At 41.8% G+C, this 24,415-nt stretch overlaps 1 protein-coding gene across 3 annotated transcripts in view; it reads left to right on the forward strand.

The window, feature by feature from the left end:
• Positions 1 to 24,415, forward strand: part of rsrc1 (arginine/serine-rich coiled-coil 1) — a 258,504-nt gene that overhangs the window by 103,795 nt on the left and 130,294 nt on the right. For all 3 annotated transcript variants that reach the window (XM_060905828.1, XM_060905829.1, XM_060905830.1), the window contains one exon: positions 4,863 to 4,899. In XM_060905828.1, the coding sequence (XP_060761811.1) occupies positions 4,863 to 4,899 (37 nt within the window). The remainder of the gene's footprint in view (positions 1 to 4,862; positions 4,900 to 24,415) is intronic.

Here is a 24,415-nt window from a genome sequence, read left to right on the forward strand (position 1 = left end):
ATTATCATTCAATTTCTCTTAGAAATAGGCAAGAAACGAAACATTCTGTTGGGGTATGTAAACTTTTGCCCACCACTGTACCAAAGCAACATAGGAATGTTTGGTTTTTTTATTTATTTAGACTGCTTTTTAACCTTTATCCAATTGAAGATGTTTAGCAAAGTGACATTTCCTCACACAGTGAACATCAGGCTTTGATTGAAGTTGCTGGAAAACTACAACCCCAATTCCAAAACGGTTGAGACACTGTGTAAAACAAATAAAAACAGAATGTGAAGATTTGCAAATCACGAAAAGCTCATATTTCATTGAAAATAGTACGAAGGCAACATAGCAAATGTTGAAACTGAGAAATTGTATTGGTTTTTTTTTTTTTAAATATATGCTCATTTTGAATTTGATGTCCGCAACATGTTTCAGAAAATTGTCCCGAGGTCTGACGAGTCAAAAGTAGAAATTCTTTTTCGAAATCATGGACACCACTTCCCCCAGGCTAAAGAGGAGAGGGACCATCCGGCTTATCAGCACACAGTTCAAAAGCCAGCATCTGTGATGGGATGAGGGTGCATTAGTGCCCATGACATGGGTAGCTTGTACTGTACATCTGGGAAGGCATCATTAATGCAGAATGATATTTGCACGTTTCAGAGCAATATGCTGCCATCCAGACAAAATCTTTTTCAGGGAGGACCTTTCTTCTTTCAGCAAGACAATGCCAAACTGCTTTCTGCACATATTAAAATTGCACGGCTCCGTAGTAAAAGAGTCCGGGTGCTAAACTGGCCTGCCTGCAGTCCAGACCTCTCTCCCATTTAAAACATTTGGCGCATTATAAAGCGCAAAATATGACAAAGGAGACCCCGAACTGGAGAGCAACTGAAATTGTATTTCGGGCAAGAATGGGACAACATTTCTCTTTCAAAACTACAGCAATAGGTCTCCTCAGTTCCCAAACTTTTACAGTGTGTTGTTAAAAGTAGAGGTGATGCAGTACAGTGGTAAACATGCCCCTGTCCCAACTTTTTTGAAATGTGTTGCTGACATCAAATTCAAAATGAGCATCATATATATATATAAAAAACCCAAACACTAAAATTTCTCATTTTCAACATTTGATATGTTTGTACTATTTTCAGTGAAATGTAGGGTTTCCATGATTTGCGAATCATCACATTCTGTTTTTATTTACAGTTTCCACAGCATCCCAACATTTTTGGAATTGGGATTGTATGTGTCGTGGCTAAACAGTGATAAACCTAACCAATTCGGTTTATCATCACATATCGTCTGTCAAAATGTCCGCAGTACTCCTGCGCCATCCCGTTATCAAAACAGAGAAGAGCACTTACACACTCTCAACGAATATAAGCAGGACGTGAGGTCATAGTGATCCTGATTTATGGCGGCCTCAGTCCAAGGTTACGAGACTCTGTTCATCTGGCGCTGCCCATTAAAGCAATATGCATTTGCTCATGACAACTCTCCCCCTCACCCCAATCTCGCTGGATCTCTGGTCTCCTGCTGCTTGCTGGCCTTGTGTTACATCAACATTACTATCTGCTCTGCCTCAACTACAAATTGCCCGAACGGCCCCTGACACTTTTTCAATATCGTTACATTAAACCAAGTGGAGCTTGATTGATAACCTAATATTGGCCTAATGCAAGACATCAATCACGGCAAGTATATTAATTATTTAATATCGCAGTCTAATTCAGAAATCGATGCGGCCACGTCGACGGCGCAGAAAAGAGGAGGGAGAGCGAGGGACAGAGAGTGTAGGTCTAGAAGATCAGCGCTCCCTGCGGACCTGCGGGAAACGCAGTGATGGTTGGAAAGGGGAGGGAAAAAGCAGGAGAAAAATGAAAAGCTGAAGATGTACTCTCTCCGTGTGGCAGTTCGATACAAATCTGTATTCATTTGCCAATAATCTCGTCCTCTTTTTCTGCTTAGCCACCGCTTGATCTGGTTTGAAGGGCCTAATTGAATTAGGGCTGCTTTCAGCACAGAGGTGGGCCTACGGGGTGAAACAGGGAGGGGCGAACAAGCCAAGCATGGAACAGAACAGAAAGAGCAAGAACGGCCTGGACATAAAGTGGAGAAGGAATGCTAACAGTAGGTGAAGGAATGCACTCGGGCCAAGTACAGGAAGGTAATAAGAGTGCAGAAAAGGTTTTACTCTTCAACGTACTCAAGGAGGCTTTTCACCCTCCAACATGTCCACCTGAATAAGAACGCTGGTTCTGTCTTGGTAATGGTAGATGTGAGGTGAGGTGTGAGGTGACCAGGTCCAATGTTGGTGATGAGATATCTGCTCATTTACTTACAATGCTGACAAGACCGGACTTGCGCATTTTTTTGGGGGGGGGGGTCAGCATTACGCTGACCTCTGTGACCTAACCAGTGTGAAACTGTGATACTGTAACTTTATTCTGTAAACATTTCAATATACAATCACCAACTACTTAGTGTTTTGAATATTTTAGAAACTGCTGATTTCTTGGGATTTTCTCATAGCAGTTTACACAGAATGGTGTAACAAGGGGGGGAACCCCATCCAGTGAGCAGCAGTTCCACAGGTGGAAATGCCTTGTTGATCAGAGAGGTCTGAGGAGAATGACCAAGCTGGTTTGAGCTGCCAGGAAGGCTACAGGAAGTCAAATAAGCACTCTTTACAACTGTGGTGAGCAGTAAAGCATCTCAGAATCTCCAGCACAGCATGTCGAAGACCTGCTGTCAGTCAAGAACAGGAATCTGAGGCCACAGACTTGACCAAACTGGACAGATGAAGTTGTAGGAATATAAAAAAACAAACCAAAAAAAAACAGTTGAAGTTTTTTATATAAAAAAAAAAAGGTTTACCTCTGTCCATCCGTCCGTATCTCTGTCTGTCCGAAACACCCCTTTTTCTCAGCAGCCACAAATCATAGCCACTTGATACCAAACTTCAGCTTGTGGTTCTATACCATGTGTACCGTTTTCAGGTCTGTCGCACATCAACTTCCTGTTTACTGACTGAATGTATTTACGAAACATATAGGATGGTTTTACAAAATTTTCGTCACACTTTTCTCAGCAATTACAAATCACAACTGCTTGATATTTGGTACCGAGCTTCAGCTTGGGGTTCTCTTCTTCCACACATCGTCATCTTCTGCTCAGTGTCCAAGCCAGCGTGAGCAACCGCCAAGTCTGATGTAATTTTCTTTGTTTTGTGGCTGATAACGTCGTTCCTCATCCCCGTTTTCTTGCCCTTTGTTTTATTTCCGAGGCCTTTTCTCTGAATATAACTTTCCCCCTTCATAAGCGCAGTGATTAGGAAGGTGTTTAACAGCCAGAGGAGGAGAGAGGCAGGAAAAAGAGAGAGGAGGAGAGATTGATTTGGAGGAGGAGGAGCAGCAGCAGGGTTTCACTTTGGCTTTTGTGGCCTTGATTACTGAATGTAATTTTAGAGATGGTGTAGATTTTCATTGTGATGCTACGGGCTCTATCAGAAGCTTTATTCTGTCAATAAGTCTCTCTCTCTCTCTCTCTCTCTCTCTCTCTCTCTCTCTCTCTCTCATCTCGATTTTCTACATCATGTGTGCACATGCACGCGTGCGCACACACTGTTGCCAGTATTAGGAGTGTGTGTATGTGTGTTTATGCTTTCTCTTGATCTTTGTGCTTCCTCTGCTGCAATTTTGAAATGTGCCAAAACTGCATCTATTATTTACTGCCAATTTGCTCTTTAAATCCGAATGCTTTCCTCCTCCTCCTCCTCCTGCACCGATTATCTTAATTCATGCATGATTAATAATACGCCGAATCATCCCGTTTGGTGTAAGCTGACAGTGTCATGATGAGAACTTATTTGGTTTTGCCTGATTAATAAGCAGGAGCATGTCCGAGCTATTTGGCAGGCCTTGTGTTCTGAGCCCTACGACACAGTGTAATTATGAATATGTTGCTCTGTAATCCTCATAATACAATTCTGTATAAGGAGGCATTAAATGCAAATTGAAGGTAGCATCGTGAAGGCTGTGAGTTCAAATCTCAGAATTGCTACACTTTCTTTCCTATTTTCTTTCTTTTAACTCTCACCAGCTCCTAATTTATCTCCCTGGGAAAGAAAACGTGACTGGGCACGGTGTTCGAGGAAAATAATCAGCGACGGGGTGCTGTGATGCAGAGATACTGTTACCGAGGAAAAGTTGATTGTTTTCCAATAACGGCACATTCCGCAGTATTTTATTTCCTTTTCTAGGACAGTGATTTGTCTACGAATTTTTTTATTTTTTCGTAAAGAACATCATGCTTTTTTTTCGAACATCCACAAAACAAGTTATCACTTTCTGCTGTGTTCATACTGTACATCTTGAGCAGGAATGACTCAGACCTGTGGAAGGCAGGTTGTTAGAGGTAAACTCATCGACACACCCAGGCCAATAAAGTTGTTACAGTCTGTGTTAGAGTAAATATGTGGTCTATTTCCTCAGCTGAAAAGGATCAAAGAGGCCACGCAGACGGGCAGATAAGACACTGAGGCATCCACGCACACAAGAATACGTTAAAACACCTAAGCACACACACCGAGTGAGAGAGAGCAGTCATTATTCCAGCGCACGCAAGACCTGAGCAATTGTTTGTTCCTCTCTTCCACTCGTTACTTTGGCAGAGGAAAAAAGGAGCTCCCCCCTTTTTTCCCTCTTTTTTTTTTTTTAAACCGCTGCTGTCATGAAAAGGCGAGTGAGTGAAAATGAATAAATAGCCCCTTAATAAATAGCAATTATGGGCGATCCTGTCAGGGCGGGGAGCGCCGGGGAAAGCGATTAGTGACACGGCTTTATTTACAGTGGAGGAAATTTGTTCTTGTGTTGCAGGGACGCGGGGAACATCAAAGCCGGATTAGAACATCTGGTAAGTTCTCAATTCCCCCCATTCATGTCTGTGGCATCTTTGATATCTGCATCCGAAATGAACACGCAGCAATGGGCTCGGAATACCCAGTGCTTACACACGCGCGCGCACACTTTCTCTCACTCTCTTTCATTCTCTCTCTTTTATTCTCTCTCATTCATGCTCTCTGTCTATCTTTACTGCTCTCTCTCATTTGGTTTTTATTGCTGTCTGTCACTCTGTCTCTCTCTCGCTGTGTCTCTCTTTCTTACTTTATCAATTTCTCTCTTTCTATGACTGTCTTTTCTGTTCTCCCTCTCTATTTCTCTGTCTCTTTCTTACTGTCACTTTCGTACTTTTAACAGTCACTGTTGTTCTCTCCGTCTTTATCGCTGCCTCTCTCCCAAATGCGCTCTCTCTATCAATTTCTCTCTTTTTATGACTCTTTTCTATTCTCTTCCTTTCTCTCTCCATTTCTGTTTCTCTCTCTCTATTTTTTTCTCTTTCTTACTGTCACTTTCGTACTTTTAACACCGTCTCTGTTGTTCTCTCTGTCTTTATCGTTGCCTCTCTCCCAAATGCGCTCTCTCTCTCTGTCGTGCTGTCTCTCTTTCTATGACTTTTCTATTCTCTCTCCGTTTCTCTCTCTCTTTTTTCTCTCTCCCTTTCTTACTGTCACTTTCATACTTTTAACACTCTCTTGTTCTCTCTGTCTTTATCGCTGCCTCCCCCCAAATGCTCTCTCTCTCTCTCTCTCTCACGCGCGCGCACACACACACCACTCAGGTATTTACTCTTTCATTTACCCAGCCCTTCACTGTGTTTCTCTGGGATTCTTTCCCCCCTCATCTTTTTTGTGATGCATCTCTTTTTGATGTTAGGATGAAATGTGGAAAGGCATCAGAGGTCAAAAACACACAACTATCCACACTAATAACCACACTCAGCTATTACATGTGTATCATGCAGTTACACGCTTGTGACTTTGAGTAAATGTGATTTCTGATCAGGCTTGCCTTTCTTTTGGACCCATATCCTTTCTTCTACTTTCGTAGAAGAGCATTCTCTCCTGAGGCAGCGCACGCCATCGGCTCTCCAAAAAAAGACCCACGGGAAGATTTAAAAATGTATCATTCGTCGTTTCGTGACTTTCCTGCTCTCCTTCTAATATGGGGTCAGAGGAGCATGCACCGGAGTTAAAGGGGCGCCTTTTTTCTTCTCCCGCAGCAGAAGCGAGATTCCAGCAACTGTTTTTTCCAGGGGATGAATAATGAAGAGAGGTCACAGCGGGTCCTGGCTCTCTGGATGTACAGTCACCTCACCAAGATTTTAGTCGCATATTAACCAGAGGCCAGAGCCTTGAAGGGCCGCGCTACGCAAATGACCCCTAATGCCACCCGTTTAACTCCTCCCTCATGCTCCTTCAATACTCAATTTATTTGATCTATTCCTGTTCCAAAGCTCACTCACCTTCACACATAGTTGGTCAAGTGTGAATCTGTCTGTGTTTCATATTATGAAGTTGTATTTTTTTTTAATAGAGGAGAGATATAAATGTGAAAAGAAAGAAGGAAAAGAAAAAAGTGAAGAGTCAGAGAGGTGAAAAGGAGCTGCAAGAGTGAGCAAGTGGAAACGAGGGGAGGGAGAAAGATGAAAGTAGCGCGAGGGATGGAGTGAGAGGGAGTGCATAGTTATGAGAGGATGCATTGATTTACAACTCTATAAAAGGCAGAGTGAATTATTGAAAAGAAGATTACATGCATAAACAGCACGAATCAATATATGTAACTGCACTTTGGAAGTTTATCCCTGCACTCGACTGCGCTAATGCACACACTCAGAACTTGGCCTGGTTAGTTACAATGTCCAGAGTTAACACGCTCATAAGTGTAGGGTATACTGGAGTGCGGAAACTTTTATTTATTTAATTTTTTTATGTAAAATGGAACTATCTAGTAATTACAAGTGAAGACTCATATCCACCCTGAATGTCCCAAATGAATTTTACAACTGTAAGATACAAATTGCAGAATGATTTTCTACCCGAGAAATAAAGTACGGGGAGTGCTGTTGTAGGAAAACGATCAATTCCACGGTGATTGTACAAAGTCCTCTGTCCTGAAAACTTTCCTGTTGGAAAATTTAGTTACAGCTCCGCCTCTAACTGTTAGAAATGCACAGACACTGGAGACTCCTTCCAAAAATGCTCAACAAATGTTTCTTCTTCATCATACAAATTTACAATCATTCAAATCAATGAAGTAAAAAATGAATAGCAATTATTATCAAGCTCATAATCTGTTTTTTCCTGCTGTAATTGTGTGGTTTAGACAGTAGAGGGCGTGCAGTGCCAGGAATGCGCATGACTTCACTGTAGGTGGAAGTAACACAGCGCTATTGCCATGAAAATGTACAAAAAACAGATCTAAAATGGGGAAAGAGCTGCTGTGCAAATCGATTTAACAAGAAATCGGAGATCTCTTTTTACAGACTGGTGAAGGCTAAAGAGAAGAAAATGAAGGTAGTACAAATGTCCAGAAAAGTTTATGGAGGAAAGGCTTATGTTATTAATTTTTTCATTTTACTCAAATGAATGTTTTAGTTTATAGGATAGTATATATATTTTTTGCTCCAACCTTTATAAATATAGGTAAATAATTATTGGTTATTAAGAAAATGAAACAAAAGGTATTTTTTTTTTTAATTTAACAAAAGGAATATTTAAAGGTCTCATGGCATGGTGGTTTGTTGATGCTTTAAACGGGCTCGTGGAGGTTTCCAGATGTTATATCCGCAGCCTTTCTCGAAATGAACCCTCGGCACGTAGATATAGCCTCCTGGGAGAAAGCCCCATTTCAGCGCTTTTCCCAGTGCGTCGTTTTGCTAATGAGAAGCAGGAGGCGGGGAAGGGTAGAGGGTGGGGGCGGGTCTTATCATTAATATTCATGACATGTAAACGTGTTACCTCTGATTGGCTAACAGCACTGTGACGCCACCTCCAGTGGGTCAGAACAAGCGGATGTGGGTGTCTTACTATGGCGAGAGAGAAGGAACAAACCGTGAAGGGAAAAATACCGCGCGCTGACGTCATGAAGGTGCGATGCGAGGAAATAAAATAAATTCAACAAATGTTTGGGTTTTTACTGAACAAACAAACAAATAAAATGAACGAGTGACTTAAAAAAAAGAATGTGGGTGTCTTTGTAAAAACTGTTTGGATTGGCTATTATAACAGAGCATGCTGCATGCTTTTTGGTTTTGTAGCGCAAAGTACCTGGCTAACTGCAGGAAGCGGTTAGCTGCACAGCTAATGTAGCCATTGCAAGGCTAACGCACCGATTTTAAAACACGGCAAAACATAAGCTCATAAGTTACAGTCAATTTCCAGACTAAACTCAGTTTAACAGAGCATGCTGCATGCTTTTTGGTTTTGTAGCGCAGAGTACCTGGCTAACTGCAGGAAGCGGTTAGCTGCACAGCTAATGTAGCCATTGCAAGGCTAACGTGGCACCGATTTTAAAACACGGCAAAACGACTTAACAGTTATACACTTACTTGTTCACTGTTTGTGGCTGATGCGGCAGGGATGCTTGGTACGGACCCAGGCTTCAGTGACAGTTGATGTGCAAAACCTGCCCTGTAGTGTCCCAAGTTGTGGAAACATTCCTCAGGAAAATGCTTCCGACAAACATACACCGTCTTAGGTAGACTCGAGGGCGTATTATTGAAGTAAATAAAATTAAGCCACTGCGTGTTCAGGGGCTCTCCCGTCGGCAGTAAAAACAGACTCTTTTCTGTGTTGTCACATCAATGTACAGTGCAATTTCCATGTTTCGCTCGTTTAGGTGATGCCATGTTGTTGTGTCCTCTATGGTCTCCTCACTACAACTGGGCGGGCAATCCATACAGTGGGTGGGAATCCAGAGGGGGGGCGTGGGGATCATCTCCCTTGCTGACGTAGTAAAGGGAAGAGCTTATCAACGCGCCGTTTTGACGCGCCAGTCTCAAATGTTGGGCATAGTTTGGTTTACACATTATGAAATTTCTAGCCACTGGGGTGACTTAAGAAGGTCAGAGGAACTCATTTTAACGTTAAAAAACCTCAGAAAGTGAAAATTTCATGCCATGGGACCTTTAAGTTTATAAAGAAAAGGAAAATAAGTGTTGCTTTTTCTTGGTAATACAATTTTCTTTTCTTTTTTTTTCTTCCGAATATTGTGAATCAAATTAAATTGTGAATTGGCTGAATGTTACATACCTACCAATCAGAATCAAGAATTGAACAACAGTCAGTCAATCAATCAGTAGTCCATGGGCTCAAAAAACCCTGTTGGTGCTTCAGTTTCTAACGTTTACCACTGCCCTCCATCGTTCTCGATCTTGTGTGGTCTCAGTCATCTGGTGAAGGGTCATGTCTGTCCATTCTGTTGGTATAAAGTGCAGTAATGGCCTCAATGGACGCAATTCTTGTGAAAATCATGATGACCAAAAGTATGTGAACAGCTGACTATCATGGCAATATGTGGTCCTTTCCCAATCTGTTGCCCCAAAGTTGGAAGAACACAATAGGATGTCGGAATTGTGTTTACAGAATTTGTAGCATGACAATTTCCCTTCACTAGAACTAAGAGGCTCAAAACATCTTCCAGCATGACAATACGCTTGTGCACAAAGCAAGCTCCGTGAACTCGAGTCTACTGCACAAACTCTCGAATAAGTGCCTAATCTCATTAATACTCTTGTGGCTGAATCAGCAAATCCCCACAGATGTGCTCCAAATCTAGTGCAAAGTCTTCATAGATGATGAATCTGGAATGAATGGGATTTTCAACAGGTACAGTGGTGCTTGAAAGTTTGTGAACCCTTTAGAATTTTCTATATTTCTGCATAAATATGATCTAAAACATCATCAGATTTTCACACAAGTCCTAAAAGTAGATAAAGAGAACCCAGTTAAAGAAATGAGACAAAAATATTATACTTGATTGAGGAAAATGATCCAATGTTACATATCTGTGAGTGGCAAAAGTATGTGAACCTCTAGGATTAGCAGTTAATTTGAAGGTGAAATTAGAGTCAGGTGTTTTCGATCAATGGTATGACAATCAGGTGTGAGTGGGCACCCTGTTTTATTTAAAGAACAGGGATCTATCAAAGTCTGATCTTCACAACACATGTTTGTGGAAGTGTATCATGGCACGAACAAAGGAGATTTCTGAGGACCTCAGAAAAAGCGTTGTTGATGCTCATCAGGCTGGAAAAGGTTACAAAACCATCTCTAAAGAGTTTGGACTCCACCAATCCACAGTCAGACAGATTGTGTACAAATGGAGGAAATTCAAGACCATTGTTACCCTCCCCAGGAGTGGTCGACCAACAAAGATCACTCCAAGAGCAAGGCGTGTAATAGTCGGCGAGGTCACAAAGGACCCCAGGGTAATGTCTAAGCAACTGAAGGCCTCTCTCACATTGGCTAATGTTCATGAGTCCACCATCAGGAGAACACTGAACAACAATGGTATGCATGGCAGGGTTGCAAGGAGAAAGCCACTGCTCTCCAAAAAGAACATTGCTGATCGTCTGCACTTTGCTAAAGATCATGTGGACAAGCCAGAAGGCTATTGGAAAAATGTTTTGTGGACAGATGAGGCCAAAACAGAATTTTTTGGTTTAAATGAGAAGCGTTATGTTTGGAGAAAGGAAAACACTGCATTCTAGCATAAGAACCTTATCCCATCTGTGAAACATGGTGGTGGTAGTATCATGGTTTGGGCCTGTTTTGCTGCATCTGGGCCAGGACAGCTTGCCATCACTGATGGAACAATGAATTCTGAATTATACCAGCGAATTCTAAAGGAAAATGTCGGGACATCTGTCCATGAACTGAATCTCAAGAGAAGGTGGGTCATGCAGCAAGACAACGACCCTAAGCACACAAGTCGTTCTACCAAAAAATGGTTAAAGAAGAATAAAGTTAATGTTTTGGAATGGCCAAGTCAAAGTCCTGACCTTAATCCAATGGAAATGTTGTGGAAGGACCTGAAGCGAGCAGTTCATGTGAGGAAACCCACCAACATCCCAGAGTTGAAGCTGTTCTGTACGGAGGAATGGGCTAAAATTCCTCCAAGCCGGTGTGCAGGACTGATCAACAGTTACCGGAAACGTTTAGTTGCAGTTATTGCTGCACAAGGGGGTCACACCAGATACTGAAAGCAAAGGTTCACATACTTTTGCCACTCACAGATATGTAACACTGGATCATTTTCCTCAATAAATAAATGACCAAGTATAATATTTTTGTCTCACTTGTTTAACTGGGTTCTCTTTATCTACTTTTAGGACTTGTGTGAAAATCTGATGATGTTTCAGGTCATATTTATGCAGAAATATAGAAAATTCTAAAGGGTTCACAAACTGTCAAGCACCACTGTATACAGTGCCTTGAAAAAGTATTCATACCCCATGAACTTTTTCACATTTTTCCACCTTACAACCACGAACTTAAAAGTTTTTTTATTGAGATTTTATGTGATAGACCAACACAGAGTAGCACATAATTGTGAAGTGAAACGAAAATGATAAATGGTCTTCAAAATTTTAAGCAAATAAAAATCTGAAAAATGTGGTGTGCATTAGTATTCAGCCCCCCTGCGTAAGTACTTTATAGAGCCACCTTTTGCTGCAATTACAGCTGCAAGTTGTTTGTGGTATGTCTCTACCAGCTTTGGACATCTAGACACTGAAATTTTTGCCCATTCTTCTTTGCAAAATAGCTCAAGCTCAGCCAGATTGGATGGAGAGCGTCTGTGAACAGCAATTTTCAAGTCTTGCCACAGATGCTCAATGGGATTTAGGTCTGGACTTTGACTGGGCCATTCTAACACATGAATATTCTTTGATCTAAACCATTCCATTGTAGCTCTGGCTGTATGTTTAGGGTCATTGTCTTGCTGGAAGGTGAATCTCCTTCCCAGTCTTTTGCAGCCTCCAACAGGTTTTCTTCCACGATTGCCCTGTATTTAGCTCCATCCATCTTCCCATCAACTCTGACCAGCTTCCCTGTCCCTGCTGAAGAAAAGCATCCCCATAGCATGATGCTGCCACCACCATGTTTCACAGTGGGGATGGTGTGTGCAGGGTGATGAGCAGAGCAGTGTTAGTTTTCTGCCACACATAGCGCTTTGCATTTAGGCCAAAAAGTTCAACTTTGGTCTCATCTGACCAAAGTACCTTCTTCCACATGTTTGCTGTGTCCCCTACATGGCTTCTTGTGCCTGTCTTTCAACAATGGCTTTCTTCTTGCCACTCTTCCAAAAAGGCCAGATTTGTGGAGTGTACGACTTATAGTTGTCCTGTGCACAGATTCTCCCACCTGAGCTGTGGATTTCTGCAGCTCCTCCAGAGTGATCATGGGCCTCTTGGCTGCTTCTCTGACCAGTGCTCTCCTTGCTCGCTCTGTCAGTTTAGGTGGACAGCCATGTCTTGGTAGGTTTGCAGTTGTGCCATACTTTTTCCATTTTTGAATGATGGATTGAACAGTGCTTCTTGAGATGTTCAGAGCTTGGGATATTTTTTTATAACCTAACCCTGCTTTAAACTACTCCAGAACTTTATCCCTGACCTGTCTGCTGAGTTCTTGAGTCTTCATGATGCTGTTTGTTCTTCAGTGTTCTCTAAAAAAACCACTGAGGCCTTCACAGAACAAGTGTATTTATGCTGAGAGTAAATTACACACAGTAGGACTCTATTAACTAATATTAGATGACTTCTGAAGGCAATTGATTGCACTGGATTGTATTTAGAGGTATCAGAGTACAGGGGGCTGAATACTAATGCACACCACATTTTTCAGATTTTTGTTTCAAATTTGGAAGACCATTTATCATTTTCGTTTCACTTCTACCCCTTTTCCACCACATCAGTTCCAGGGCTGGTTCGGGGCCAGTGCTGGTTCACAACTCGTTCAACTTGCGAGCCAGCTGAGAACCAGTTTGCTTTTCCATACAGTAGCTCGGGGTGCTAAGGGGAGCCACGTCAGTTACGTCATTGTATACGTCAGTTGCGTTGCTGTATCCGTCAGTTACGTCGCTGCGTTTGCATAAACCTTGGCACGAACATCGAAGCAACAACAACACGGAGAAGAAGCAGCAACAACAATAATGGATGACTTCGAGTTTGTACAGCTGCTGCTTCTCGTCGCTTAAAAATGGCGACCTTTCGCGGTCTTGCTATTGTTGTTGGTCTTAACATCTCGCGCCCCCCCCCCCCCCCCCCCCCCCCCCCCCCCGCTGACATAAGCGGTTCTTTCTTCTGGCCCAGCAAAGAGTTGGTGCTAGTCTGGAACCAGTTTTTCTGGCCCCAGAGCCAGTTCTTTGTCAGTGGAAACAGAAAACCCGGTTCCAAACTAAGCACTGGCCCCGAACCAGCCCTGGAACTGCTTTGGTGGAAAAGGGGCATATACAATTATGTGCTACTCTGTGTTGGTCTATCACATAAAATCTCAATAAAACACTTTTAAGTTCATGGTTGTAAGGTGGAAAAATGTGAAAAAGTTCAAGGGGTATGAATACTTTTTCAAGGCACTGTATCTGGATGGGAGTCTCAGGTGTCCGCATATTTTTGGCTAGTTAGTGGATTAGAGCCAAGCTGTACAATTCTGGGAGTTTTGGCTTGACCTACTTTTGGGCAATAATATCCCATATGGAGAGTAGATACCAGGAATTATTTGTATGTACTGCTTGCTTACACACACACACACACTCTCTCTCTCTCTCTCTCTCTCTCTCTCTCTGTGTTCAGTGCGTGACCAAACTTATTGACCCGTCAGTCCTTTTTTTTTTTTTATAAGGACACTGACCCTGTCTCAAGAACCCAGCTGAAGTGTTTTGCCGAGAGCAGCTAGTGTGTGTTTGTTGTTTTTGTGGAGGATGGGTGTTGAAAAGAATATCGCTCAGGTCTCTCAGTAGGCACAGTGTGCGTGTGTGTGTGCCTGAAGTTACATGCAGAGCGGATTAGAGTGCAGCGTGATTATCAAACAAGATGGGGTTGCGCGCGCACACACACACACTGAGATGTGTGTTTATGTGTTTGCTCAGGCATTACTGTAAATTTCGGAGGAAATTTGAATACACGGATGGCTGACCGCGTGAATTTATCGCCATCGCCGCTAGATTACGTTCCAGTTCACAGGAGCCCGGGGTGCCGAAGTATCTTATTACGATTCTAGATGAAGAATAGTAAATAAAAACCTGTCTCCTGCTGAGGTGTTTGTAGCCCTCAATCGCCCAATCCTCCTTAAACACTTTTCCCCCCCAACACACACACACATTAAATATAAGCCATAAACAGTGTGAATTTACAAGTCCTTCAGGATTACCAGTGATGGAAGGCAACAGCAAACTTGACAAAGTCAGAATCAAGACAACTTTCTTCATTGCTTGCTTTCAAAAATGCCTCCTTTCCTCATCTTTATAATAGCCTCACATTAGCTTTTTTAGTTTCATCCACAAAATAAAACATCGATTTTTCTTTCTAACAAGCCATGTGAGGAAATCTGTATCTTTTGGCCACATTAACATTAGCCTTGATAGCATTCAGTGCAGCCTAATCTATTTAGCCTTAGTGAGAGTGCCACGACTAGTAATTAGCTTTGTGCAGGAGACCGGGGCGGTTTGTTTTATTTGTGCTTTTTTTTTTTTTTTTTGCTTATTTTTGATTATTTTGGTTCTTTTGAAAGGAAGATGATGTTAATTACTCTCTCTCTGTCTCTCCATCTACTTTTTGCCTTCTTTCTTTCTGTCAGGGAGAGAAGCCCGAATCCCCCAGTGGCTAGTGTATCGTGTGCTTTGCTAACGCTAATCAGGCCAGATGCGCAGCTGCTTAAAAAGGGAGCACTATAAAAGCAGCTCATCAGCAGAGACATAAAGCATCAGATTCATGCAGATTAGCGCCTCCGTCTAATTGATCTTTTTGCATTCATTTGCTGATTTGTTGCAATTAATGCGGCGGAGCTTTAGCAGTCGTAGCCAGTTTTTTTTGGAACAGTGTCTCAATCACCTCACATTTACACCAGTCATAGACTTTATTTGTTTTTATATGGAAGGGTTTATGTTCAGGCATTCAGCAGAAAAATGACTTGCAAATACGTTTACTGTGAGTTTTCACGAAGAACACTTCAGGGAGGTTCCAGTGTTTACACACTGCTGCAGATGCTCATATCGCAGTTGTGTGATGTGTGATATTCACGTGTAAAAAGTCTCACTTGTGGAAAAATTAAAGTGCAGTATGACACGATGTGAAGTAATTAAGTCTAGATTCAAGATATAAAGTCGTAAAAGTGTGTGTGTGAGAGAGAGATATTGTCAAAGTGGTCTGTTTTGGGATGACCCCGCCCCCCCAATCCCCCCTACATGAGGCTCAGTGAAGATGAAAATGATGTAAGTGAAACGCTGTGGCCTTCACCATCATCACATTTCAACCCAGATTTAACTCCGAGAGTCTGAGAACGGAAACGAGCAGTTTAGTCGTTATCAAGTCATCGTGCGATCATCGTGTTTCTTCTTTCCCAGGCCGTGTCTGATGCCAGTAATTTGATTGTGGCACATAAAGAGCTGACGACACCTCGGGATGCGTGAGAGGAGAGGAGACGTAATCTGCAAACACATTTCCATGTGTATTACACTAATGATTTCATCAGGTTAAGGCTGTGTGTGTGTGAGTGTGGGGCAGACACAGTTCATTCTCCCTCGTATCTCATCTCCAGAGCTCTGTGTCGAGCCCCCGCTCGGCTAAATGATAGAGTGATGACGCTGACCTCTGTCCAGGTGCATGACCTGCTATAATTGCATGTCTCCCTGACACATGAAATGACTCTGTCGGCCTGTCTTTCCATGTCTCTGTCTGTCTCTCTCTTGCTATATAGTATATACTGGTGTCTCTTTCCGTCTCTCCTCTGTGTGTCTCGTATTTCTCCAGCTGACATTTGTCTCTGTCTGTCTTTCTGTCTCTGTTCCTGGTCCTCTGTCTTTCTCCCACCCCTTGCTCTATGTTCCTCTCTGTCTGTGTGTCTGTCTCACACTCTATGGGATCTGTCTCTCTGTCGCCATCATTTTACCTGTCTCTGTATCTCTCTCTCTCTGTCTCACTTCAGTCACTCATCCTTTGTCTCTCACTTTTCTCTGTCTGACTAATTGTCTTTATCCCTCTCTGTCTTTTAGTCTTTCCTGTCTTTCTCTCTCGGTTTCTGTCGCTCTGTCTCTCCTCTCTCTTGTTCTCTCTGTGTCTGTCTATTTCTGTCTGTCTCTCATTATATGTATCTGTCTCTCTGTCTTGTCATCTGTCATCTCTCTCACTCTTTTTCTCTCGGTTGCTCCTTTTACCTCACTTTTCTCTGTCTCACTGTTTGTCTTTATCCCTCTCTGTCTTTCTCTCTTGGTTTCTGTCTCGTCTCTCTTGTTCTCTCTGTGTCCATCTATGTCTGTCTCTCACTATATGCATTTGTCTCTATCTCCCTGTCTATCTGTCTCTCTCTGTCTTGTCATCTCTCTCTCTCTCTGTTGCTCTGTTTCTCACTTTTCTCTGTCTCACTGTTTGTCTTTATCCCTCTCTGTCTTTGACTCTTTCTGTCTTTCTCTCTTGTTCTCTCTGTGTCGATCTTCACTCTATCTGTCTGTCACTTTCTGTCTTTCTCTTGGTTTCTGTCTCTCCTCTCTCTTGTTCTCTCTGTGTCTGTCTCACTCTATCTGTCTGTCGCTTTCTGTTTTTCTCTCCCTTGGTTTCTGTTTGTCTGTCTCTTCTCTCTTTCTGTCTCCAATCATCCACTCCTTGTATATTCGACCTCTCTTGTACAGGCGTTCATATAGAGAGTCTCTCTCTCTCTCTCTCTCTCTCTCTCTCATATATCCCTCTTTCTTCGTTCTCATATACTAGTTCTCATCTTCTCCCTTTCTTTACATTCATCCCACTTTGCAGAGCCAGAGTGTGCAACATTAAAAAAAAAAGAAATTCCAAAAAAGAAATATTGCATTAATTTTCGAATGATGATATTACATTTAGTGCGAGACCCTCATACATCACGCTGTGAGAACTAGTCCCTTACTGTATGCGCTTAATCTTAATGGTATCGCTGCATGTCAAGGGCATGGAGGAAATTAAATCGGAAAGTGTGGATAGACCAAAGAAGATATTATCTCTTGATGATTGCAGTTTTGATAGGTATTGCAGTGGATTTCATTTTCAGCGCATGCTGGAGAGATGAGCTAGCTGCCCCGTTTGCTCATTTTTCTTCGTCATGATTTATGTGAGTTGAGCATAAACTTTTTTTGGAGGGGGTAAATTTTCTAATGTTTTTTTTTTTTTTTTTTTAAACAGGCATTTTTTAAAATCACTCACATACACGCATTGTCTTTCTACTTAAGGATCAACAACACAACAAAAATTAATCATGCTTCAGCCTCAGTTGTATGTGGATGTCTGCTTTCTCGTATATATGATTGGTGCATGCATATTGGTCCATACACACTGAGTGTTTGTGTGTACACACGTACACACACACACACACACACACACACACACACGCACAGCAGAAGATTTGAGGGGGAAAAGAGAGACATTGCCAGGAGAGTAAAAAAAAAAAACGCCGGCGAGACGGAGTGTGTCATTACTCAGGCTTGTTTACATTCTAAATACGTAATGAAATCTTGTTGGCAATAATGAAGGAAATAAAAGTTTGGGAAATTGTAATAGTGGTGAAGTTTGAGAGATGAGCCGCGGCCTGCAAAATAACATTTCGGAGCAGGGAAGCGCATTATTATGCAGTGGCTGTGCCTGCTGGAGACACCAAGATGAACAGCCTCGGCTTGCCAAAATGCTGTTAGTGCCTTCCTGAAGTATGGCACATTGTAAAAAGGTCTCCGATTCCATATTGAGATTATATATAAAAGTATATCCATACACAGCATGATATGTTATAGGTGCCTGACACCCCCCCCCCCCCCCCCCCCCCAAGTAGGCAGGATTTTTTTAAAAATAAATAAATATATAAATAAACATATTGCACTGGAGCTCATCCCTGCCCTGATCTTATAGACCTGGATATTAAAAACAGAATATTGCATTTTGCAGTGGGCCTGAATATCCTGACCCCGCCCCCTCCCCCTCACATGTGTTTTTTCTTTTAGAGTGAGGGAATAACAACAGGAAAAAGGGAACTAAATGACAAATAAAAAGAGACGTGACATCATGACGTGTCCTTAAGCATTTGCTTATTTATTTAATTATTCTTATTTTTTTTTTCCTGGTTCTTCTTACTACTTCCTTTTAATTGAAATGGCATGAAACGGTATTTTCACAGTTGTCAACCCAGTCGTTGAAGGAAACTTGTCCGGTTAACAAATACTTCGAATTTGATCCTTAATTTTCCAAAGTCACTTGAAAGAAGTGTGCTGCTGTATTGTGAGACGTCCTGTACCACTTTTTAGTAATAGCTTTCTGTTTAGGAACAAGTTACACACTCAGTTTTTGTGAGATTGTGTGTAGTATGCCATCGTCCTATCATGCCCCTTAACTCAGGATTGATAATAGTATCGCCTGTAGTTTTGATGTGAAGGGAAGGAAGGAGGGGAAAGGGGCGTGGCCAGACATACAATAGGGTCCAGATGTCTGAGAGCATGAGTGAAAATACTTCTGTGTAGCATGATTTTCTAATTTAATACAACAGTTTTTATTAAAGCTAGACTGCTTTTCCGATTTTTCAAGTGTAGGTCTTAAAAAGAATTTTCCCCGACACCCAGTTATTTTTGTTTAGTGGACCGAGAGTTACTGAATTCGAATTAGACTTCCAATTGTATTAGTTTTATTTATTTATTTATTTTTTAAATAGAACAATTAATGAATTTCGGGCCATGTGGCCCTAAATTCTCTGCTATTTTTTTCCTGCTTCAACATGACGCAATACAAGATACTGCGTCCTGCATCACGTAGTGGGCTTTCTCAGTTTGCACAAGGCATTGCGGGATAAAAATACGAAACAGGAGAGGGAAATGGAGGACGTGAGTGTGCGAATGAAACGTGAAAGACCGACTACAGTAACGGAAAGCAAGAAGAAAAGACGTTCTACTGCGAAGGAAAGGAAACGCAGGACCAAACTAATAAATATCGGCGGTCAGCGAGCACCTCGGTGTGATCAGCTGTTCGTTTAGTGACAGAATGATGGAACTGTCAGTGCACGGTCAAAGGTAAACCTGCGCATGCGCACACGGACTTCCTCTGTCTGCTTGACTGCACGAAGCGAGCGATTTCATTTGCTTGGGAATCCCCTCAAATTAAATAACTTCCCAGCCATGGAATGACCTGTGTTTGTGGTGTTTTTTTTTTTTTTTAATATAAAAATATTACATAAGTAAACATGTATCACAATGACCAAATTTCAGAGGGAACTAAATTGCACTGATTTTATGAAATTGAAATTGACGCTGAATTTTCTCAGTATTACCACGATTTGAACGGTCGAACGAAGATGGATATGAACAGAACCAGAAACCTTCTGTTTATTTCCTATTTTAAATGAATAAAACTTTTAAAATGACAAAGTAAAAGTAGAATCCGTCATCCGACCAAGTACCTCAGTAGGAGAGATTAGACATGAGGAAAATGTGACCTTTTATCCAAAGCAGTTAACACGGTCAAGATCAATATCAGATTTGCTTACATTTAAATTGGGAGCTAGAAATGCTGCAGAATCTTGAATATTAAATATTTCAGATATTGAACCTTTTTATTTCTTGAACAGAAGCCTTCTGTTTCTTTCCTATTTTAAATGAATAATGCTTGTCATGTACACGTTACATCATTACGTCAGGAAAAAATACTGGAAACTGGTTACAAGATGGTGGTAGCTATGATTCCTGGCATCTAGTCTTTTTTTTTTTTTCCTTTTTTTTTTCTTTTTTTTTCTTGATTAGCTGTTAATAAGGTCAGAAATGCTGTAAAACTAAATAAGCATAATGAGACATTAGTGGTCACTTGTGTTGAACAGCAGCGTCAGCTGGGGGGGGGGTCCTCGTGACCCCCCCCCATCAGACCACAGGGTCTCCGCGGATCCTTAAAAAGTCTTAAAAAGTCTTATTTTTAATACGTGTTTTTTAAGGTCTTAAAAAGCATTATATTTTGCTATTTTTTGAGCTATGGTATTAAATTTCACATGGGAGGTATTAAATTTCATCCGGGTAGCCTACGGTAAATGAAAAAAAAAACCATATGTCTGGATTTTTTTTCCGCGCTAACGTTATTTATTCAACCAGCGTCGTTTGTTATCAAGATGCTGAACAAGTAGCACAAGAGCCGTTGTGTGTCTAGCACTAGTTCTAATAGCGCAGGAACCACGCCACAGGGGGCAGTGTGTTCTTTTATCCATGTAGTAGAACCATTGAGAGTAGAGCAGACGAGGAAGAAGTGGTTGAACTTGAACATGAACGGAGATGGGGAAGTGTAAGTTTAGTAACAAGTGGCTTGAGGAGCCAAAATACAAAAGTTGGCTAACAACAGCAACTTCAGAATATGAAGCGAGATGTAAGGTATGTCGGAAAGACATCAAGTTAACAACAATGGGCTGTAAAGCCCTTGACGCTCACTCGAAAGGGGAAAAGCATATGCGCTATGCTGCTAGTCGGGCAACAACAGTCCCCATGCCAATGTTCGCCTCTACGGTCACAAAAAGTGCAACGCCAGCTTTAGCGTCTCCGGGTCCCAGCACAAGTGCTTTCGCGGCATTCGCCCCAGCCGCTACGCTGAAGGCAGAAATACTGTGGGTTCTGCAGACGATTACCCAACACCACTCATACACTTCAAATGAAGGTGTGAGCTTATGTTCTGTTTTGTTAACTGAAGATCAATTTGTTTCCTCACTGTTTATGTTTACAGCAGTACCCTACTATTAAAATATCGAGAAGGCAGCTAATGTTCTATTTTGTAAACTGAAGATGCACTTATTTATTAAAAAAAATGCTTTGAACTTAACCTAGAGTGTGCTTTTTTTTTTTTTTTACTGTACGTATTTGTTCCGCAGTAGTGGTCTTATTTTTTATACTCAGTGGTCTTAAAATGGTCTTAAAAAGTATTATTTTTGCTGGTCAGAAATGTGCAGAGACCCTGGACCATACATTTTTTTCAGTAGCTGCAGAAGAATATTAGAAAAGTGCCCAGTGTAATTTTTCTAACATTTTTTTAAAACTAGATCGTCACCTCAGCCTCATTAGGGTTTCTATAACCTTGTACGGACTTCGTATGGTTTGGCCGCGAAAACCCAGTTCTGCGCAAGCGAAACACGATCGCACTAGAAAGCATGGTCAAGCTGCCAGTGTAGCTGCAGTCTTTTTAGTTGTACATTACGAATATTTCCTCTTGTGTTCATAATTCGCCATGTTAAAACAAGCAAAACTTTCCTCCTCCTTTCGACGTGAAGAAAGGTAAACAATTTATTTTATATATCCATCAAAGTTGCATTTTGTGGCTTCGAAGCTAAGTTTTAGTGTGCTATTTCTAGAACACAACATCAAGAAAATGTGGAAGAAACCGCAATAATGGAAGAGCCGGTTTCTAAGCTGCCTAAAACTAGCAATGGTAATTTATTTTTTGTTACATAATGTACTCAGGCTGCCAGTCAGTGTATGACCGCTACGCCCCTGGTCAGGGGGAAAAACTTGTGCTCGAAAGTCGGACAGAAGGGTCTCCGACAGAAGGTTTGTGTAGGATGCAAAGTAGGCGAAAAGGAAATGCGTATTACAAGACACAACACACTTTTTATATTTTTGTCCGTCTTTTAAGCTGCTAACGCCATTCCTGATTCTGTCCTCGCACATCCGAAGCCTATTACACACAGCCATATTTACTTTTGTTTATTTTCCGGCCGTGCACCAGGAGATGGAAGGAAGTCACGTAGGTCGTATTCAAATCTGAGTTTGTGATTGGCGCATGCTATCCGTCAGTCTTGGTGAGAATGACTGTGATCTTTGGAATCAAGGTGACGCTTTATGAACCAAGCCTTGCTTTTTTTTTTCCATGAGGTCAGCCAGGAATACACTAAGACAATTAGAGCAGAGAAATCCCTCTGATCACCATGACGATCAGAGAGAGTGAGACAAGGAGAGATGATGTGATGTTCCTGGTTAGTGGACAAAAAAAAAAAAAAGAGTGAGGGATAAATCAACAACAATGACATATTTGGACATTTTAAAAAACAGAGATGAGAACAGGCTTGATTTGCTGTAATTGGGCTAATTGGTTTGGCCCTTTGCAGAAGCTCAAATGCCAGTGAGCAAACGTCTGTGTGTGGGAGTGAGATAGCGGACACGCTCAACACCTTTCCAAATCTGGGATTTCATCCCCAGGGTCTGTAGCACATGGTTAGAAGGACCTGCTTTATTCTTTAATCAGAACGTGGATCTGAGTCAAAGCTCGTTTTCTGTTCACTTTAAACTTTAATCACGAACACTGATCTGCTGTGTTTCTAGACTGTCCTAGTTACATCTTTATGCAGGAAAAATAAATGGTGTAATCGTATTTAATCATGGTGATCTTGATGCTAGTTGTAATTTTCATTACAATTTGCTCTTATGAAGAAATAATTGAAATTTATATCATGAATAAATCAGATATATTATTGATAATCTCTTTAATAAATATAGGTGTCACAGGGATCGAAACGGGCGGTCGCCCACTCGCCAGTGCGAGTTGGAAAGGGTACGGGCGACTAGTGACAACATGTACTCGACCGAGTGGGCGACTGGCTCGCCACGCTATATATATCAAACTACTCACTGCCTCGATGGTTTCTATCAACGATTCTCGCCCATTTTAAGCAGAACTTGGTCTATTTTACCGTTTTTTTACGATAATTTCAATAGATTTTGCGAGACATTTGTCAAGTTGGCATAGACGCGGGCGCCGCCATATTGTTTACGTGCGCAGTATACACCGCTACATGCAGCATGGCTGCGCAAAGTTTCGTTTCTTCCCGTTCATTTTCATTGCTGTCCATGTGATGATGATCTGGATGAGGGTTTCGAAGATTGTGATGATAATGAAGATTGTGAAGGACGGCCCCATGAGGACAGTTGAGGGTTATACCTGTTAAAACTGTTAATATTATAGTCAGGCTGTCTGTTGTTGCCCAAATGAGGATGGGTTCCCTTTTGAGTCTGGTTCCTCTCGAGGTTTCTTCCTCATGTCGTCTGAGGGAGTTTTTCCTTGCCACCGTCGCCACAGGCTTGCTCATTGGGGATAGATTAGGGATAAAATTAGCTCATGTTTTAAGTCGTTCAAATTCTGTAAAGCTGCTTTGCGACAATGTTTATTGTTAAAAGCGCTGTACAAATAAACTTGACTTGATTTGAAACTTGATAATGAGATGACTGAGGAAGAAGTTTATAGACAGTCGAAACTGATCACTCATGTATAATATGGTTGTATTATATGAATAAATAGATAAAATCGGCTTGAAATTTGTAATTATAAATACGGACCAGTGCTACTCCATTCGGACCAGTACCTCTGAGAGGCACTGGTCCAAATGGACCAGTGCTCCCAAATTCCCGTTTCGATCCCTGTGTCATGTGATTTAGGTTCCCCGATGTGTGGCATGTCCTTATAGGTGACTTGCAACCACGTGATCAAAATGCGATACGTCATGAGCGTCCGCCATGATGGTGGATATACAAAGCAACTAGGACGGCAGCCGCTGACGGTGTGTCTGTAAACAATGCTGAATTTTCTCAGTATTACCATGATTTGAACAGTCGAGCGAAGATAGATATGTGTGGTTTTGACCCATATTATTAAAAAAAAAATCTGACTTTTCTGAAGATAAGACACTTCTACCAACCATTGAGTACGAATCCAGGTCATTTCATCCAATGCCTTTTTGTCCATAGTTGACATTTCGTCCAAAGCCTTTTTCATACGCACTATCAGTTATTTTATATTTCAGGTATTTGTTTGGAAAAAGGAGGAATTCTCAGTGGAATTTGACCGAAGCAAAGCACATTTTTGTAAAGCAAATGAGTGCCATAGTACGTGCGGTTCGACACTAAAGAGCGTACTAAGGGGAGTAACCACGTCAGCCCATGCCACTTGCTTACCCTGGGATGAGTTCACTCCCTTGTTATTGCAGGCTGCTTGCTTGCATGTCTGTGTTTCCGGCTGGATCATATTAAGTCTTTAGACACCGAGCAGCGCTCTTGCGGGGGCTTTGTTCACGATTCCTGGGCCGAGGTGCGGTCCCACCGACCCGAGGCTTAGAGGGAGGTGCCTGTAAAGTTTGGCTTCGCTGTGAGCTCCCCGGCTGAGTTATTAATTTTTAAAGCTGGCTGGATCATGTTAAATCTTTAGGCGTGGAGCAGCTCTCTTGTGGGGGCTTCGTTCGCGAATACCGGAATACCTGCAATACAAAATAATTGATGGTGTGTATGAAAAAGGCTTTGGACGAAATGGTCGTTGGACGAAGTGTCCTGATCCCCTCGTCTCCTGTCTGTACTAAGCCTCA

The sequence above is a fragment of the Neoarius graeffei genome, chromosome 23 (genome assembly GCF_027579695.1).
Source record: "Neoarius graeffei isolate fNeoGra1 chromosome 23, fNeoGra1.pri, whole genome shotgun sequence".
In the NCBI taxonomy this organism is placed as follows: domain Eukaryota; kingdom Metazoa; phylum Chordata; class Actinopteri; order Siluriformes; family Ariidae; genus Neoarius; species Neoarius graeffei.